Source organism: Tachypleus tridentatus, chromosome 8, assembly GCF_004210375.1.
Source record: "Tachypleus tridentatus isolate NWPU-2018 chromosome 8, ASM421037v1, whole genome shotgun sequence".
Taxonomy (NCBI): Eukaryota; Metazoa; Arthropoda; class Merostomata; order Xiphosura; family Limulidae; genus Tachypleus; species Tachypleus tridentatus.
The window spans coordinates 92,020,389-92,040,608 of NC_134832.1; the positions used below are offsets into that span (position 1 = coordinate 92,020,389).

At 31.3% G+C, this 20,220-nt stretch overlaps 1 protein-coding gene across 1 annotated transcript in view; it reads left to right on the forward strand.

Annotated features, from left to right (window-relative positions):
• The first annotated feature begins 12,838 nt into the window (after positions 1-12,838).
• Positions 12,839-20,220, forward strand: part of LOC143223964 (uncharacterized) — a 31,760-nt gene continuing 24,378 nt past the window's right edge. The window contains exon 1 of the mRNA XM_076452433.1: positions 12,839-14,123. Within this exon, the coding sequence (XP_076308548.1) occupies positions 12,958-14,123 (1,166 nt within the window). The 5' untranslated portion in view covers positions 12,839-12,957. The remainder of the gene's footprint in view (positions 14,124-20,220) is intronic.

A 20,220-nucleotide genomic window follows, 5' to 3' on the forward strand; every position in this document is an offset into this window, starting at 1 on the left:
AAGTAAATAGTTTAATATCCATTTTGTATTAAAGTAGGTAGTTTCAAATACCTCTGTAATAAATGAAGTAAGTTTTGGAAAACCCTTTTGTAACAAATAAAGTAAGTTGTTTGAAATCATTATGTAATAAATAAAGTAAATAGTTTAAAATCCCTTCTGTAATAAAGTAAGTAGTTTAAAATCCCTCTATAATAAATATAGTAAATAGTTTAAAATCCAATCTACAATAAATGAAGTAAGTAGTTTAAAATCATTATGTAATATATGAAGTAGTATAAAATCATTTTGCAATAAATAAAAAAGTAGTTTACAATCATTATGTAATATAAAATCTAAGTCGTTTAATATCATTATGTAATAAATAAAGTAAATAGTTTAAAATACCTCTCTAATTAACAAAGAATGTAGTTGAAAATCCCTTTGTAATAAATAAAGTAAATAGTTTAAAATCCCTTCTGCAATAAATAAAGTAAGTAGTTTAAAATCATAACATAATAAATAAATTAAATTGTTTAAAATCCTATCTGTAATAAATAAAGAAGTTTAATTTTTTTCTGTAATAAATAAAGTAAGAAGTTTAATATTTCTGCTGTAATAAATAAAGTAACTAGTATAAAATAATTAAGTAATAAATGAAGTACTTTAAAATTCTTTCTGTAATAAATAAAGTAGTTGAAATTTTTTCTGTAATAAATAAAGTAAATCATTTAAAATTATTATGTAACAAATATAGTAATTAGTTTAAAATATTTCTGTAATAGATAAACTAAGTAGTTTGAAATTCCTTTGTAATAAATAAAGTAAATAGTTCAAAATCATTATACAATAAATAAAATATGTATTTTTCAATATTATGTAATATATAAAGTAAGTAGTTTAGTATCCCTTCTGTAGTAAAGTAAGTAGTTTAAAATCCCTTTGTAATAAATAAACTAGTTTAAAATCTCTATAATAAATAAAGTAAGTAGTTTATTTATTACAGAAGAAATTTTAAAGTAAGTAGTTTAAAATTATTTCAATAATAAATAAAGTAGTTTAAAATCATTATGTAATATATAAAGTGAGTAGTATAATATCATTTTCCAATAAATAAAATAAATAGTTCACAATCATTATGTAATATATAAAGTAAGTAGTTTAAAATCATTATGTAATAAATAAAGGAAGTAGTTAAAAAAACCTCTAATTAATAAAGTAAGTAATTGAAAATCCCTTCTGTAATAAATAAAGTTTGTAGTTTAATATTATTTCTGCATTAAATAAAGTAAATCATTTAAAATCATTATTTAATAAAGTGAGTAGTTTGAAATTATTAATTTTGTAACAAATAAAGTTGTTTAATGTCCCTTTATAATAAAAGGACTAAGTAGTTTAAAATCCCTTTGTAAAAATAAAGTAAATAGTTTAAAATTCCTTCTTTAATAAATAAAGTAACTAGTTTAACATTATTTCTGTAATAAAGTAAGTAGTGTGAAACCCCTCTGTAATAAATAAAGTAAGAAGTTTAAAATCATTATGCAATAAATAAAATAAGTAATTTACAATCATTATGTAATGTCTAAAGTAGTTTAAAATCATTATGTAATAAATAAGGTAAGTAGTTTAACATTCCTCAGTAACAAATAAATAATGTAATTTAAAATCCCCTTTCTATTAAATAAAGTATGTAATTTAAAATCATTATGTAACAAATAAAGTAACTAGTTTAAAAATATATCTGTAATGAATAAAGTAAATAGTTTAAAATCCCTTTGTAATAAATAAAGCATAAAAGTGTATGCAGAATATAAAATTAAGGTTAAAAAAGTGGTTCACCTCAGTAAGGTATAGGTGAAGTTATCTAACCTAATGTCACAGTAAAATTGATTGATTGATTTAGTGTTTTATGGCACAAAACAGCTAGGCTATCTGCGCCAAAAATATAGGGTGTTAGCAGTGTTAAGGTAAAACAAAACATCATTGAAAAACAGAAAAAGTATAAAATCAGTGTTGACACCTAGTCTACAATGTTAACACTCCTACGAAAAGTGGGGCGTAATAGGCCCCAGAGCAACTTGAAAGGTTATTAATATTAGGCTAATAATTTTGTATTTAAATGAAATTGCCATTTAAATCCATTAATGAATGGATTAACGAGATTCCCACTGTCCCTATCTACTATCTAGCGAAATCACAGCCAGGAGAACGGGCTTGGAGAAATCAGGACTAGAAACGTCTTTTCGTAGGAGTGTTAAGGGAGAAAGCAGAGTGAAAGAAGTTGTAAAGGACTACCTGTAGCAGAATGGTAATGATCATAACCCGCCAAGAAGACTAACAGGTAAGTATAAAAACCACTGTCAGTCACCTGAAGTTGCTCTTTCCAGTCCTGGTTTCGAGTTATGTGTCATTATGGCCAGTACTAAAAGGTAAAGTAGTAAAAGTGTTAAATGACATGCAGTAAAAGTGTAATAACAACTCGCCAGGACGACTAACGAGTAGTTCAAACGGATCGTTCAAACAGCAGGGTTAGTCACCTGAAGTTGGCCTTTCCAGTCCTGGTGTCGAGTTATTTAATGTTCTGGCCATTTTCCAATATCAAATTGAACTAGAGAGAATGAAACTGTAAAAAAGGAACCACAATTAAAAAGGTGTAATGAATAAATATTCAACACTTAAATGAGATTAAAAAGATTAATGGCCATTAAAAAACTAAAAACTTTATCAAGGTGGACAGTGTCACCATCACCAATAACACTGTCCAATATTACAGATAGACCCTGGGAAAAAAACATGTTTAAAATATTGCCGTCGTTGAGAATTGTAACGATGGCAAGAGAGTAAAAGGTCGCTGATAGTGATTTGAGTGTTACACAAACTACACATTGGTGCAGCAGTTCAAGATAAAAGAAAACGAGTTAAGAAAGTGTGACCAATGCGTAGTCTAGTAAGAACAACTTCCTCCTTCCGAACCTTACGGAAGCTAGACGGTCAAAGCCCAATATAGGGTTTTATTTGAAAAAGCTTGTTGTCGCGTTGCTCAGTGAATCCTGGTCTATTATACTAAGTAGAATAAGAAACATATCAAAAATAAAAATTAAAGCACCACTTTTATACTTGCAGCAATTCTTTACTAACAGACGAAATGTGATTTATTCTGTGTTGAAAATAGTAACTCTTTTTGGAGATATGTATTTTATTCACGACCAGTGTTTTGAAATATTTCGGATCGTTGTATCTTTATATTAAGCTAATCGCCTCAACAATAGCTAGATATCCCATGAAGCTTACCATATTAAACATGACATTCTAGCAGTGTGTGATTAATTTTTATTGGAGAAAAAGGTGCGAGAAAGCCACTGAATTTTCTTAAGAAATGTTTTATTAGTTTTTACAATAATTTAACAGAAGAAATAAATACAACAGTATCAACAACAACACTGTTAGATCACAGAGTCCAAATGATTGACCAGAAGTCCATGAGGTTGAAGAGTCAGCGGAAGATGAAGAATGAGATAATAGTCGAAGACCCAACAGAGGTCATTGGGATGGAAAAAAGAAAAGATGTCCGCTGAGGGACGTGGAGTTCCGAATTGATTTGTCAGACCATCCACATTTATATAAAACAAACAGACAAAAAAAATCAACAGATCCTTTGTATACGGTCAAATGTTTAAATACTTTTTAAACGAAACAAAAAAGAGAATTTTTAATTAGTTGCCAAATTTTGTATTATCCGTTGTTTCCAAAGCTGAGCATAAAAACTAATGCATAACTAACCTCTCCCGTGCAGTGGATAAATTCCTTAAATGGTAGATAAGGCCGGTGTATGAAGGTGTAGCAGTGAATATAATAAAGATTGTAAGTTTTCTATAAATTGTATATTCGACTACATGTTACTTTCTTATTTTTCATCTTTTTATACCTAGTAATTCAGCTTCTCTTGTTTTTGTACTTCTAGCTTGACTTGTTTTCGTATTTTAGGCTTTGTTTTTATACTTTCAGTTCGGCTTGTTTTTTTGTTTAGGTTTCGTGTTTTTGTAATTTAGGCTCAGTTTAATTTTGAAATTCTTTTTCTGAAGCAGCTAGAGGAATATTCTATTGTCAGGTAGTTACGAGCACTGCGTGTTATTTAGTGTGCAATAAAATAATTAATTCACAACGACCTTTAAAAATTGTTTGTGCATTTTTTTTCGCATTCCTTCAAATTAGAACTTTAATAAGATTAAAATAAGAGTGAAAATTACATTTAAAATCAAGTCTTGTTATTCACATCTTCTGTGATGAATTCCAAAATAAATCAATTATGAGGTATGTGTTAAAACGTTGCACTTAAACAGAACTTTCGTCACCTTTCATAGGCTTAAGAAGCCTCAAAGCTTTGACACTACTAGACAAAGTTAATTTATTTGCTCAAATAACACAACTACATCTCAGAAAAAAATACAGTTATTAGATATGTGTTTATTTGGTCCTTTTTTTACTGATTTAGAAACAATTCATGGAAGAAGAATGTAAGTAACAGGTACAATATATAAAGTAGTATTTACAAAAACTATAGATATGCATTTCAGAGGCTGTGTAAATACTATATAGAAATTATAAAATGATGAAAAAACTTATTGTTAGTTTGTGTAAAACAGGTGTTGTCAACTCACAAACATATCTTTGAAACTTATCTAAATTTTTTGTGTATAACAGACTTGTATGTTTCACTACAAGCCTGCTATATTTCTTGTAGGTACTTCTGATAGGTTTAGAATTTTAGTAAATATTCCTTTTTCAATATGGGGTCAGTCCAATGTATCAGTTTCATACACTTTGAATTAAGTAGTATTTGTTCACAAGTTATGGAAATATTTGTGTACAAAAAGACCAAAGTCTTTTATGTATAGAGTGTACAGTAGCAGTGGTAAAATACTCCAGTGGTTCAAGTGTAAATCAAATCCTTTAGTATTGAATATGATTATTAAATGTATTATATTGAAGCAAAACAAATAAATAAAAGAACTTTTTAATTTATGTAGAAACAAAATATACATAAATTAATTACAACCAAGAATACTGTTAGCAAATGTATTGTTACCTATCTTGACCTTCTTCTTAACATTCAGTACATTATTTTTTTCTTTTTTGCATACAAGTCTCTTTTTAATATATTTATTTCTTGATTTTAACTTCTAGTCAATATTTTCTAATTAAATGTTGTATAACCATACTGGTATTGTTTACATATAAGAAGGATGGAATAGAATTTTTTCAACCAGTGAGTTGTTAGTGTATTATTTATATTTCCTAAATAAAATGGAAATACGTACCATGTTTGTCTTATTTTTATCAAAAATCAGATTTTTATATTTTGACAGTTATAGTTTCTCTTTCACCAAATTGTAAAAATTGTAGATGAACCTCCGAGCAAATTAGGAAAAGTTTCACATGGTGTTCAAGAAGCAGCTGTCCTGTTGGTTATCACTGCAACTCATTGTACAGAAATGTTCTTGTATCTCTTCATGTGAGAGCTAGATATTTGATCTGACTGAGATAGCCTTAACTATGCCAGGACATAATGACATTCAAATAAATTTCAATTCTCCAACTGTATAGTTCTTGTTGAATTCTACAAATGAAATATGAGTTTCAAAATTGTATATACCACTTTGAAATGATTATAAGTTTCAACTATATAACATATTTAATTGCAATAAATTTACTGAAGTTTGAGCTGTTGAAGTTTTCAGAACAATAATATGTCAGATTTACTTAACCAGTGATTGCATTCATTTTGTAGTTTAAGCAGTTTGAATTTTTTTCTGTACATCTATTTTGAAAGTGAAGTAAATGTGTGAAGAATTACTTTTTGATGGATCATTCACTGGAATAATTCATGAAAATTCAACAAACCCATAAATTTAGCTATGTTTTTAGAACAAGTATGAAGTATCTGGTCTATATTGTTGGGCTCAAAAGCTCTCTCGTGATCTGCAGAGACTCCAGTGTAATAGAAATCTTCCATTATTTCCAGATATGTATATATATATATATATATCTTACAAGAAGACGGGATTATACACATGAAATAATATTGTTAGGGCACAAACCCACGATTCTTAAGCACTTGCCCCACCATTAACCCCTCTAACTTGTTATGGCCTTGTAAATCAATGAGGGGACTAGAAACACAAAATGTTATTTGTGTTTTATGATAAGAATAAATTAGGAAACAACAATTTTAATATAAAGAGTATAAAAAAGGTATTTAAAACATTTAACTTAAAAGCAAAAGTAAACTAATGATATGACATGAAAACTGATTAAAATGTAAATGTTAAGAAAAGGGAAATGAAGGAATTCAAAACAAATAAATAAACATTATTTTTTACAGATAATATTTTTTAAGAAAGATCGGGGTTAGAAAAGTAAAAAACTTGCACCATAATTCAACAACTAATTTTCCAAAATATTGTTTTCTTCTAAAGATACATGAAGAGATTAGTAAATGACAAACAACAGTACCTGTCTCCAGTGATGGGGAAGGTTGAAGTTAATCTGTCAATTAAAATTATTTTCTTGTCCTTAAAAGTGTTTCATTATATCACACTCTTGGTTTTACTCAGAACCAAAGCCCTAAGCTACTTATACCACCCACCATGTGAAGTAATTTTTGAACATTTCAGACAATATTAAGACCAACTCAACAATAACGTGGTAAATCTAAATTCTTATTATTTCAGTTACATCATATTTTGAAATGTGAATGAGTTTGATTTTTCTGACAGTTTAGTGTAGAATATCTTTCTTGTCAAATAAAGTTTGTCATCAACATTATTCATGCCTGTTCTCTTATCATTTTCAAAGTGTAGGTTTAGCTTTGCCTGTATGGAAATCATGTTAAGTGCAACATGGGAAGTGGCTGCTGTAAATGGGAGATAGGTAAATGCTCAAGCAGACAACATGGATTGTAATATATATATAAGATAGTGCTAATACACATAATCACTTGAATTTGGTGATATATTGTTATTAAATTAAAAATGAGATACCTTGGTAACAAATTCTAATAATTTCTGAAATATATGTGTTAGAATTACCTTCTTCATCATATAATAATTAACTGTTAAAGTCTTCACCAAATGAATGTTAATGTGCAAATAATCTACCTTAAAATATCCATAGGAAGTATTTTTCTTCAACTGTTTTTCATTTTATTAGAAAAATAGCAACCATCTTCAACAGTATATCACTGTAAGTGTAATGTTCATGTTGAGAAACTTAAACAGCAAACTAGCTATCTCATGTTAGAGAAATCATATACTATCTATTAATAGTATCTAAGAAGTTCCATATAATATAGCCATATGGTTGTTTGGTGGGCTTATCATTGACTATAAATATAACTTATAATATTTTGTGGTTTCACAAATAATTCCATAATATTCCTCTACTCTCTGTAGAATTCTTTTCTGACACAATAACCTTTGTATTGTAATTTAAATTATTATTAATTTTAGAATTATCTATATGGAAAAATGGCTCGTTTGGGTTGAGAAAATATTTTACATAGAAGAGCGAACAACGTTTCGACCTTCTTTCAACCATGAGATTAAATTATATTCTTTTGAAAAAATGTTTCAGCAGAAAATAATGTGATGGTTATAAAGATTCATTACAGATATTTTTAATATATATTTACAGTTAATTGTTTTTTGTATTTTTTGTTCATTTGTTAACCAAATAATTTTCGACTTTGAGAAGAATTACAAGTGGTAAATGAATGAATATCATACCTTTTCTTTGTGCTATTTTCTCAACCCAAACGAGCCGTTTTTGCATATAAATTTCTCAACAAGTGGGTTTCTCGACATCACTGATCAGAATTATCTGTTTTATGCACAAGTACTTTGTATTACTTTTGTATTTTTTCATTTTATTTGTATTATCATTTTTTACTAATGTTCCTTATTAAAAGCAATTCTTTAATACATTTCTTTTACCCATGTACTTATTAATGATAAACAATAACAGAAGTATTCCAGCTGTTTACCTACTAAACTATTAATGATGGTCAATCTCACTGTTTGTTGGTGGAAGAGTAGCCCAAGAGCTGATGGTCATTGGTGTGTGTTTTGTGCAGTGAAAGACTATAAAGAAGTTAGCCAGTCATCATTTGTTGCAAACAGCTCATATTTTACATTTTGAAACTTATTGTAATAATTTTTTTGAAAGATGGCAGGTAATCTTAAATTTTACATTTTAAAGGATAAGTTACAAACTTCAGACTTGTTCTTAATACTGTTTTCTGTTTTATTATAAACAAAATCAGAAAAGTTAAATACTATGTTATTAAGATCAGTTATAAAAGTGTTATTGCCTGAGCTGTTGTTAAATGGTCAAGTTTATCCAAATTTTTTGAGTAATAATTCTAAGACAATACCACGTCTCTGCACATAGTTAAGTTATCTCTCTTATGTGCTTTTATAGATTAGGATTTGATTTATCCTCAGTGAACTGCCACCTACTCTTATAAGAGTTTATTGTGAATTATGCTACTTCATAATGAGATTATTATAAAATAAAAAAGTCCTTCACAGATAAGAGGGTGATGCATCTTCTCTTGCACTCACTTCATTTGTGCATTTTTTTTATACAAAGTATGAGCTTGACTAGTTCATGTAATATCTATTACTTGTATAAGTGAATAATTTCCTCATACAAGTTATGTATGACTTATATAGATATGTTGACAGTAGGTTATGTAATGGTCATTGTGCATATGTTAGTGTGTTTTTGTATGCAGTCTGGAGGATACCTACATCAGGTATTACTTTTTGCATTTTGAAAATACAATAAGGAGGATGGGTTTTATTGTCTTCTTTTCTGATTATACTTTGGAAACTTTTCTCACTGTTAGAAAAAAAAACACTTCAAACTTTCTTCCTTTATGCTTATGTATCATTCTTTCTCTATCCCTTGTGTCATGCAATTCTTATTAACTTTTGCTAATCCTAGCCACAAGTAATCATTGTTTTATCTTTTGTTGACCAACTGTGTTCTTTTATCCTCAAGTTTCACCTGCACATCTGTCTAATTAGTTCTGTTAGTTCTCAGTATTTTTGTCTTTGGTTGATCTTGCTAACCATACTTTACCTGTCCTCTCTTCACCAAAATATGAGGTGCTACACCATGTTCCAAGTTTAAACACAAGCTGAGGCTACCCAAAATCAATCCTTCATTTTTCTCTCAGTTTACACACTTTCCAAACTGAAACCTCCACCACTATACCCTGTTTTAGTCCCCAGTTTCTTATTTAAGAATTTCTAGTTTACAACTTTCCTTTGCTACCTGGTTTATGATTCATTGAGGTTATCAGTCAGTATTAAATCCACTTAGATCCTATAAGAAACTGTTTGTCATGGTTTGAGTACTTGTGGTCTCACTTTTATGTGCACAAAGGGATAATTCTGCATTTTTACCAATAATCTTTCTCCCCAATTTTTTCTCTTTCCTCCTCCAACCAATTTCAACTGTCTACAGTATATCGAAGACATGGTGTTCACTAATACTTCTGAATTTTCCTTTCTCGCATTTAATATTCACCTGAGAGTGTTTCTCAACTGTAACATGGTCTCTGGCTGACTTGTAGGCAGACTGAGTGGATTATCTCAGTGTAGCCATTGTAGTTCAACTAATACTACCTATTGTTACATGAAATATTGTCTGAAGTGAGGATGTAGTGGGTGAATGGAGCACACAGGCACTAACTTGAGAGTTTGTAGTTAAAACAAAGTGAAGAGTCTTAAGACTAGGGCTTCAAATAACACTTTTTGTTTAAGTCATCAAACACTTAATATTTACACACATGTATATGTACAGTTTATTAATGTTTATCATAGGCTAGGATTTTAACTATCACCATGGTGATTGATGTTTAAGGAGGAATGGAATTAAAAACACATACAAAGAGCTTAGGCAAGAAATGGCTATTCTACTAATGGTAAGAGACATCTTCTCTCCTTCTATGAGATGAGCTGAAATGTGAATGATCAGATCAGTTTGGATTGCTTGCTAGATTTTGATTATTTTAGTGTCTGTTCTCAAACCTTTTATAGCAGCTGAAGGGGAATTGTGGGCTTTTATATAATATTGTGGTGTCAGCTGACTTCCTGTTTGTGATTCCTTCAGCTCATTTCATAATAATAACTTAGACTAATTCATCATCAAACTGTCAGAGTTTCTTCTTCTTTATTAACTCCAAAAGTCGAGAGTTACATTGGTTAATCAATCACCATAGCCCATACTGTCATTCGTCACGTCGTTCTGCTATTCCGTGTTCTTCATGCTTTCAACATCCAAATTTTCTTAACCACTTTTAACCTTGATAGTGTCAATTTACTTCAACTCAAACATACAACTGATAATTTCTCATCTGTAGTTTATAGCTTGAATAACACCTTTTATCCTTGATAGTGTCTATCTGTTTCAATCTAAACAAATAGCTGATGTTTTTTAGCAGCTTTCTCTGAATCTGTTTCAAATAACTCCTCTGTTGTCCTTGATAGTGTCAGTTCTTCATAAACTAGCTATAAATTAATCATATGGCAACAAGTTTCTTAGGATGTCTCCTTGAACTGTTGTTATTTTATAAACATCATTACTTTGAACACATTTTCTTGTACTTTACTATTTTCTGTTTATTATTACAATTACTTATATGAAGCATCCAAATATCTACTGATGACTCACAATTTTTTCTCAGGTTTGCTTAGCCTCTTTCTGTCTGCCTGTGACTCATTTGTTACTAAGATTTACAGTTATTGAATTTTATAGCTCATGAGAGATAATTTGATAAGGACCATGGCTTTACTAAAACTAAATATCTCTGATCACACACAGACATCTGCATATTCTCTACTAGTCCTTGCATGTGTAGAAGAAGTACTGTAATCTTCAATAAAATACTTTATATGCCTTCTCCTCCAGCCCAGGATTTATTTTGGTGGCTTGCCTCTCTAGTGTTACCATCAATGTGCCACTATCTTTACCTAATTTAGTCTGTACCTCTTCACTTATGGTTCCCATAACGAGTCCTCTCATCATATGAATGAACTCCAACTTCTGGTAGTCTGATGGGCATGTTCATTGTTCTTACCCTTCCTTGTGGATCATTTGTTTTATGTTCCATTTGAATAATTCAGTATTGTTTTTTTCCTATATCACCTGCCAAGAGGGAACTCATTCCAAGACTTTGAAACCCTGGACCTTCTTTATTGTGCCAGTTCTCAGTGAGTTAATCTGATTCCACTTCCAGTATGTGTTATGCTGATAAAATAAATAATTTTAGCAAGTCGAAATTTTTAATACATCATAAATAGAAAAAATAAAAGCTATGGTTTGTTTTTCTTTGTTTCAATGTCTTATATAAATCTTTACTTTTCTGTCATTGCAACAGTTTCATCAAGGAAGGAAGAATGGATAAATCAGATGTGTACATAACAACTGTGCTTATTATTTATAGTAATAGCACATATCCATAGAGATATTGTGTAATGTTTTAAATTGTTATATATAATACATATAAAACTTTCTTTGACGTAAGTAAGAAATCTTCCCCTGTATAAGCTAAATGGCAAAGAAATACCTAGTATGCTGAACATACAACATTTTCTATATAAAACATTTTATCTTCATTAATTTAATAACATTATACGCACATTGTAATTAAAGAAAAAAAGCTTGTCTCAGCTATTCGAAAATTTCTCACATTTTATGCTAAACGAAGTTATGTGTATGTAGTTCATTAGTTAATATGTGTTTTTCATAGAAACAAAACTATACAAGAAGTATCTACGCTCTGCCCTTTGGGAGTATTGTTGTAAGCCCTAAATTTGCTACAGAGCGACAGTAACATTGGAGCTATTAAAGAGTGATAAAATAAACGTAAAGCTCAAATACTTTTCATATGTGTTGAGGATATTCCATCTGTGAGGCAAAGTCCAATGTTAAACGTCCCAGCATCTAATGAGAATCAGTTAAGGGGTAGGAACCCACAACTTCTCAACTGTAACTGTCTTTCGTGTCTGTAGCCAGTTGTGAGAAACTAGTTACCCTTAATATCCAGAAATAACCAATCCGATAAAAATTGTGCAATGTGTTTGTGTTTTCTTTCTTCCTTATAGCAAATAACACTTACATAGCAAGTCACATTGGACTATTTTCTGTATCCATCGATGGAAATCTAACCCCTGATAATAGCGTTGGAAATCCGAAGACTTACCGCCGTTCCAGCAGGGGAATCTACAAAGGGAAACACTCAATATCCACCCATTTAATTGATGCTATAAATAATAGTATAATACTCTGAAAGTATAGACTCATTCGAAGTTCTCCATTTATAACGCTAAATTTCACTACTCTCTGTCTAACTAACTAGGCTTCATAAACGTTAAACAATGCATAATGGTTTGATCTAAAAATATCGTAAGCGAGTTATATTTAAATCTAAAAGTAGAATATACTTGTGGCTAAATGGTAAAGGTTGAATATCTTATTTCTCGGTAAAAAGTAACAAAATTTCCGTTAGTACATTTTGTCTAAGAACAAGTTCATTTAGAATAGGTGTGTTTTCAATCCATTAGTTTAGGCGATGCTGCTTCAAAATTGCAGAGAAACTATTCTGAACGTTCTCGAATTTCATACAGAAAAAAAAAAAAAAAACGTAACTAACGCGAGCGCTTCATTTATTTTTCTTGATAAATTGTACAGCTTGGAATAATCTGTCAGGAAATGCAACTTTCCAAACTTCCGCTGACATCATCCAAAACGGAAGTGAGTATCCACCCAAGAACAACAGATAACTCTGGCTTCACAAGTTTGCTGAAGTCTCGCTTTGCGAAATTGGGAATCAGTTAATAAAAGACAAGTAGTGAAAAATTGTTTTTTTAAAAAGCACTGCCTTTTCAAACTTGTGAAAAAGGATTTCAAAATATGTTAATGACCAGGATTGACAATCAAGATTTCGAAACCAGAAATAGAAATGGAGAAATCCCAGAGTTTTATTGGAATAACCAGTACAACACTAATACACTGGATGACTTTACCTTTTCTTCGGTTAATATGACTAGTACAGCTGTATTTCATGATTACCCAACTGCTTTACTACACTTTGGTGCGACCTGCTGCATCACCTTTGCAATTATTGGTATCCCTGGAAACATCATTTCTGTAATAGCACTAGTTCGTTGTCCCCGCCTTAAAAAGAACGCAACAACGTGGTTTATTGTCAATCTATGTATTGCTGATGCTTTAATATGCGCTTTTTCTAACCCTCTTTCTGTTTCGACTTTAATTCAACGATTATGGGCATATGGTGATACACTATGTGAGGTGTTTCCTATAATAAGATTCACCAATGTTGGAGTTTCTTTACTGAGTGTTGTGACAATAACAGTGAACCGATATGTTCTCATGGTTCATCCTTCATATTATAAAATCATATACAGAAAACGCAACATGGCTGTAATGATATCTCTCATTTGGATTATTTCTTTTCTATTTGTCCTTCCTCCTCTTCTGAAAGTTTGGGGGAAGTTTGGATTTGATCCATCTGCCGGATCCTGCACTGTTTTAGAACTCAATAACCGCTCACCAAAGGTTTTTATATATGTATTTGCTTTCGTTTTGCCGTCTTTTGCGTTTATCATCTGTTATTCTCGAATATACTGGGTCGTCCGAAAAGCGCATAAAAATGTCCAAGAACAACTAAATGTTTCTTCGGAAAGACAGGATGAATTTAATGAGAAAGATTCATCAAAGCCTCCAAAATCAGCAACTCTTGATAATATTCGCGGGAAGCTTCATCTGACATCAGCCTCCAATAAAAGAAAAAAGAAACAACTTTCTAGAGATATCAGACTTCTTCGTATGATCTTGGTCATCTTCTGCACCTTCATTGTCTGCTACTTACCAATGACCGTCGTGAAAGTATCCCGAAAAGAAAGGGATCTTCCAGTGACAAACATTTTAGGTTATGTGGCATTTTATTTTAGTTCTTGTGTGAACCCAATTATTTATGTTATAATGAGCCAGGAGTACAGGAAAGCATACAAAAACCTTTTTACTTGTTCTAAAGATACCACCACTTCTTCTACTTCGTGAAATTTATTTAGAAAATTTATATTTGTAATGGTGATATTGTGTGCATCCGTATATGTGTATGTGTGTGCTAGCTTTCGTTTATTTTCGCAATCGTACTGTAAGACATTATTTGAGATATCACATTGATATGCAAAATCTCTCCAAAGTGGATGTCGATTTCCTGATTTCTATGCAATTATATTTCATTTCTTGTTTACGTTGACTTGACAACTTCTTTTAACAGTCATTTATTGTTTACCGGAAAAAATCATTGACCAGACATCTTGAGTAACTTCCATTGAAATGTTAAGATGCTTCGATTTCATCAACATACTCAAATCATACTGGACGCCATCTACCTGCCAAAAATACTTTCAACAAGACAAACTTTGAATTATTGTACGAATGTTAAGAAACATTCTCACCATCTGTTGGCGTCCACAGTATTATCAAGCATGGAATATCTGGATTTTACACTCGAGCGCTAAAAACGACAGAGATTTGTTGTACCAAGTTATCGATTTTTCATTATTACACTTTTACTTGTTACCATGTTATGATGTATTGAATGAAATACATTTTAAAATAACAAGCAGTCTGTGTAATGGTATTAAATTGCAACGTTATTGGAGTTCAGGTCTGTAATATGAAAGCTTGTGTGTTAAATGATCATACCATTTTCGTATTTTGAAATTATAGTTATTACTATTAGAAATGCTTAAAAAGTTGCTAAAAATTGTCTCTTTTCCAATCTATTTATATTAGTTATGTACTAAGGGACAATGCCTAATTAATAACTATTGTGAATGCTTCTTACTCAAAAAATATTTATTCAGTTTATTATCTGGTTTCATTCACATTTAATCCTTGTGCAAATAAAGTTAGAACTATATAACAAAACGAAATTATTTAAAAACAGTTAGAGAATCAAAGTAAGTTATAATAATTTATAACTTATACAAATTTATTAACTTAAGAACGATTGTTTACTGGTTCGTTTTAGATCAAAGTCACAGTTGGCTATCTGCTGTGTTCATTTAGGGGAATTCAACACTAGATTAAGATGATGCAAGTTCGTTAAATTATCTTTATTAAGAGAAACGTCTAACCTCTTGAATGCTTAATGTTTCGAATATTGTATGCATTTACGTTTGTTTCATTCACATGTTAAGATTTACTGAGAATGAATTCATTTATATGCCCGGTTGAATAAATTTTTCTCCATAAGTGTTATTTCTGACCAACATTATGTTTCCAGGGGATTAATTTATGTGAATCATAAGATTTCCATCGTCATTGCTGTTATTTCGAAAGTAAAGTAATACCTACCGAACTGTTTAGTTCCATATAGATTAAAGAGTATACAAAACGATAAAAAATGAACATATGAACGGAATGTATTTAGCAGTTTTATTATATAATGTTTTCTCTTTGATTCATTAGTTGATTTGTTTCTGTTAAATAAAGCCAAAGGGACTGAAGGGATATAGAGAAAAACAACAGCTGTTCTCGTGTATTAAAACCATTAAATTAAAAAATACGCTTTAAAAATTATTGTCTTATGTATCATATTTTCCTTATAGTGTCTGTTTGTTTATTTTTTAGCACTAAACTATGCAATAGAGATGAAAAGCAGACAGAGAAATAAAAGAAGCGTATTGGATTGCCAAACTAAACACTGTTCAACCTTTCTGAATTAATCTAGCTCCCGGAATCAGTGATCTCCGGTCATCAGTTTCATTTCTATCAGAAAACAAACTTTATTCTTCACTTACTTTTTCATAAAATAATTATTTTTCCTGTTTTTAAATTGATCTATATAACATATCTTTCTCAATCACTCTCCAGGTGTTATTTTTACTTTTTCACTTAAACACCGAAGCACAATTATTAAAAACACACCTATTTTATCCATTCCAAGGTTAAAATACCACCAACACCTTTTCACACATATTATCACCATCGGCTACATAGCATCTGATACAAAATGTTTACAACACTACACAGAGAAATAAACAATTCCCGGAAAGTCCGATGATCTCTAACACGTTACGAAATAAATCTTTATATATCATTCGTTTAATTATACTGGACATTCCCAGATTGCTCCTGAAGAAGAAAGGTCCACCCTTCGAAAGCTCTCGGGCTATAAGGGTTTCCATTTCAGTTCTATACAATGGGGAATCTGTGTTGTGCCCTTCATGAAACACAAAACTCGGTTTATGGTGTTATAAGTCTTCGTATTTGCTGCTGTACAACTGAGGGAGAGGAGAACTTCTTACAGTGTGATTTACCATACTTTACGAGTTTATTTGTTTCAGAGGTTTTACGCGGCGTCGAGTAAGGGCTTCCTGCGAATAATCATCTGTAACTTTCACATGATAAACTAGAGCGAACGCAGACAGTCAACATACCTTATTGTCAACTCCAACTTGTGGACTACTTTCTTCAGACAGAATATGGGATGATTACTCTTTATAGCGCACACTAAAGCCTCAAAGTATGGAGTTGCAAACCAAGAACTTTTGAATTTACACTTCAAGCATGGGTAATCCATATAGTATGGGAGAAGCTCGTGACTATGATAAGTCCTATCACATTGTATTAGAGTGTCATCAGTAGTGACATTTTTGTCACATTTATTCCGTAGTCTCTGTAAGATGAAGGAAGTTTGGCAACTGAATGGTTAAAAAAGACTGATGTTGTGGAACTGAGAATGTCTGTTTATGGTCCATTATATACAAACTAAAAGGAACAACGCAAACCCGTAACAGAGTAAAGGAACGTAAATGTCTCGTTCCTCCAAAATCGATATTGGCGCCCTCTAAAAAATACAAGAATTATTGTTGATTTTTTTTTTATTCTTCACCAACGACCGTCAATGGTTTTGGAAGCCGGTTTAAAAAACGCAAACTTGGGCTGAGTCATATTATGATGGGCCTAAAGTAACGGGATTTCTTGACCTCTAGTTATCATGTTTGGCTCCTCGCAAGACAAGATGAATGATTGTGACCGCGCAATCTTCATCAGAATAGAAACTAAAAATCTTTATCTAAAGCATTATCAGTTTCTATCTTTAAATTTACAATTTAATTTCCGTGAAAGAGAAAAATTAGCTTGATATTGGTAAAAATATAAAACATATTTGTCAAAAAGAAAGAAAACCAACAGGTAACAAAAAGAAAAACAACAACATTGCTGGAAAGATAATATCAAAGTTTGTGTTAATTAGAATGAATAATTTCCGAGGAAATTATTCAGATCTATGTAAAAAGCCATTTTCATATTAATAAAAATATCACATTTGTTGAAAGTCAATAAATATAGAACAAGTAAGCAAAAGTACTTTAACTTGTTTACTTCGGACCGGAGATTGGTTTGGTTTGTTTTGAGTTTCACGCAAGACTGCAATCGGCCTGGCATGGCCAGGTAGGTTAAGGCGTTCAACTCGTAATCTGAGGGTCGTGGGTTCGAATCCCCATCGCATCAAACACGTTTGCTCTTTAAGCCGTAGGGGCGTTATAATGTGAGGATCAATTACACTATTCGTTGGTAAAAGAGTAGCCCAAGAGTTGGCGGTGGGTGCTGATGACTAGCTGCCTTCCCTTTAATCTTATACTGCTAAATTAAGAACGGTTAGCGCAGATAGCCCTCGCTTAGCTTTGTGCGAAATTTAAAAGGAACCAAACCAATTAATGACATGAGTAACGTTAGACTCCGGAAGAAATGAATCTATTATTTTTTATATAAAGGCGTTTACTCTTTTTATATTATTTTGGTCACTATAAATTTAGTTTTGTTTTAAACTGTGTTTGATCTTTGTCCTCAAGCACAGAGTCAAAAGTTGAAGTTACATTTTTTATAGTATATTCTGCCGTTTCGCTTATTATAAGAAAGTATTATTTTTGCCTGTATGGTTAATCAACGTGTATAAGAATACCCAAAACACCAGGAAACTTAGAAACAATCTGTATACTACTAATTTTAGGAAAGTTAAAGCTGAATGTCTTTATTTAAACGTATCAATGAGAATTTTGCATTTTTTTATCTCCAGCTTAAGTTCACTTGAAAGGAATAAACTAAATTTTGTTAATGACCACACTTCTTCACTACCTCATAACTGAAAATCTAAGGCAAGAAACGTCAATGATTTTTTTGTATATGTTATAATCACAAAAAATCGTATGCAGCACCCTACTAGCAAACTTAGTTACTCGTCTCTTGAAACAGACAAGTTACATTTATGTGTCTGTTTTAGATCATCGCTTAGATATTTGGTATTTTCAAAATAAACGGCCCCTTAAATCACGCGAGTTAAAGAGGCTAAGCGAGGTTCAGGCATAATCATCCGTAATTTAGGGCTGTTGACCAGAAAGAGTGCAACTTGTTAACATCACACACTGTTTACACGGCTATTTTTAACCAAATGACGAGAATATCTTGGTTAAGGACCCCACAAAGCTGAAAGTACAGAGTGAATTTAATATCGTATCGTGTATTCAATCTTTGACTTCACAGTCCGCAGCCCAGCATGCAAACTACTAAAGTTTTGTAGAAAAGCTAAGCAATAACGAAAATATTGAAAAATGTCATGGTATGTTCAAAATATTACTTAAGTAGATACTAGATGACTTCTAAAGATAATAATCAAATCAGTTATCTATACTCGTCTTTCCTATTTAGGATTTTAATTAAAATACAAATCCATATTTAGGATTTTAATTAAAATACAAACCTATGTCCAATAAATTAAACGTCTGGAGTTTATAACGCAAAAAAATTAGTTTTCGATAACCGCAGTTTGCAGATTACAAATAGCCTATTGTATGACTTTGTTTAACAACAAACAGCAAAATAAATTTGTATTAGTTCTATACACATGCTCATATTAATGAACAAAATTCAATACAACAAACTGACAAACAAAACAGTATTTTTCTGTAAACACATGTTGTCATTATAGGTGCCACTGTGATTTTTACTCCGTGTTTTGTGTTTTTTGGGTATAGACGGACTTGTCAGTCGTAGTATCGTTCATCCAACCAACACGAAACAAATAAATGTGCAGAGGGTGAAATATTAAAATGTCATTACGCCAAAGATTGTAATGCCAAGTCGGCTCTTAGCAAATACCATAGAGTGTATAATAGCGATGCTGTGCGAAAGTTCATTAAACATTTTGATGAAACTTGTGATAAACCAAGTGCAGGCAGACCACAGTAAACTGATGAAACTATTGCTGAAGTTAGCCTTACTGTAGAAGAACATCTCAGTATAAATGCATGGGAACAGCAGTACATATCATATTGCTTAGTGTTGAGTTTTGTCAATTTCAACTATTTCTAATGTTTTTTGGTCAATTTTATGAACATTTCCCTACAAGCTGTTTCATGTTCAACTACTGAGAGAGTTGGGTTTAGTGGTGATTTTGTGTTGATGTTCTAGGCAAGACCAAATGACCCAACAATATCTTATGGACTTATAAAGCACACTTCACTCTACTAAAGTGTGAATATTTAAACTAATCAACATGTAAACACACATCTCCATGATTCTAAGCAGACAGTATGGTGTGATATCGGATCGTACGTTCTGAAAAATCTTGAATACACGGAGTGTTAACCTGCACAATCAATCCTACATGGTGCCCAGCAACATCTACAACCATTGTGATTCAGCAACGAAATGCGATAGAGAATGATGCTCCTCTATATATTGGTAACTAGGTGAAACACGTCTTTTCATGACAGAACCATTTCACGTTACTTTTATTGTGAATAACCACCTATGTACTAGATTTAACACCAGCTGATTTCTGGCTGTAGGTAAAGTGTAGTCAATTATATACCGTGGAAAGTCTTGTACAATTCTGGAAAGTGGCCAACGTACCAAATCAGATGCGTATTGTTGAGCTTTATTTTTCATGTGGATTTAATGAATTATGGACACCTATCAGCGATTAACTTGCAGTGGCACTGATGGTAACAGTTTGTAATAACTTGGCTTTTAATTTCACATGATACCTTTAACACTCCCTATGCAATTTCACCATCTATGTCAGAGCGTTTGTGAGATACAAAGTTCTAAATTATGAAACTACCTTTGTCATAATTT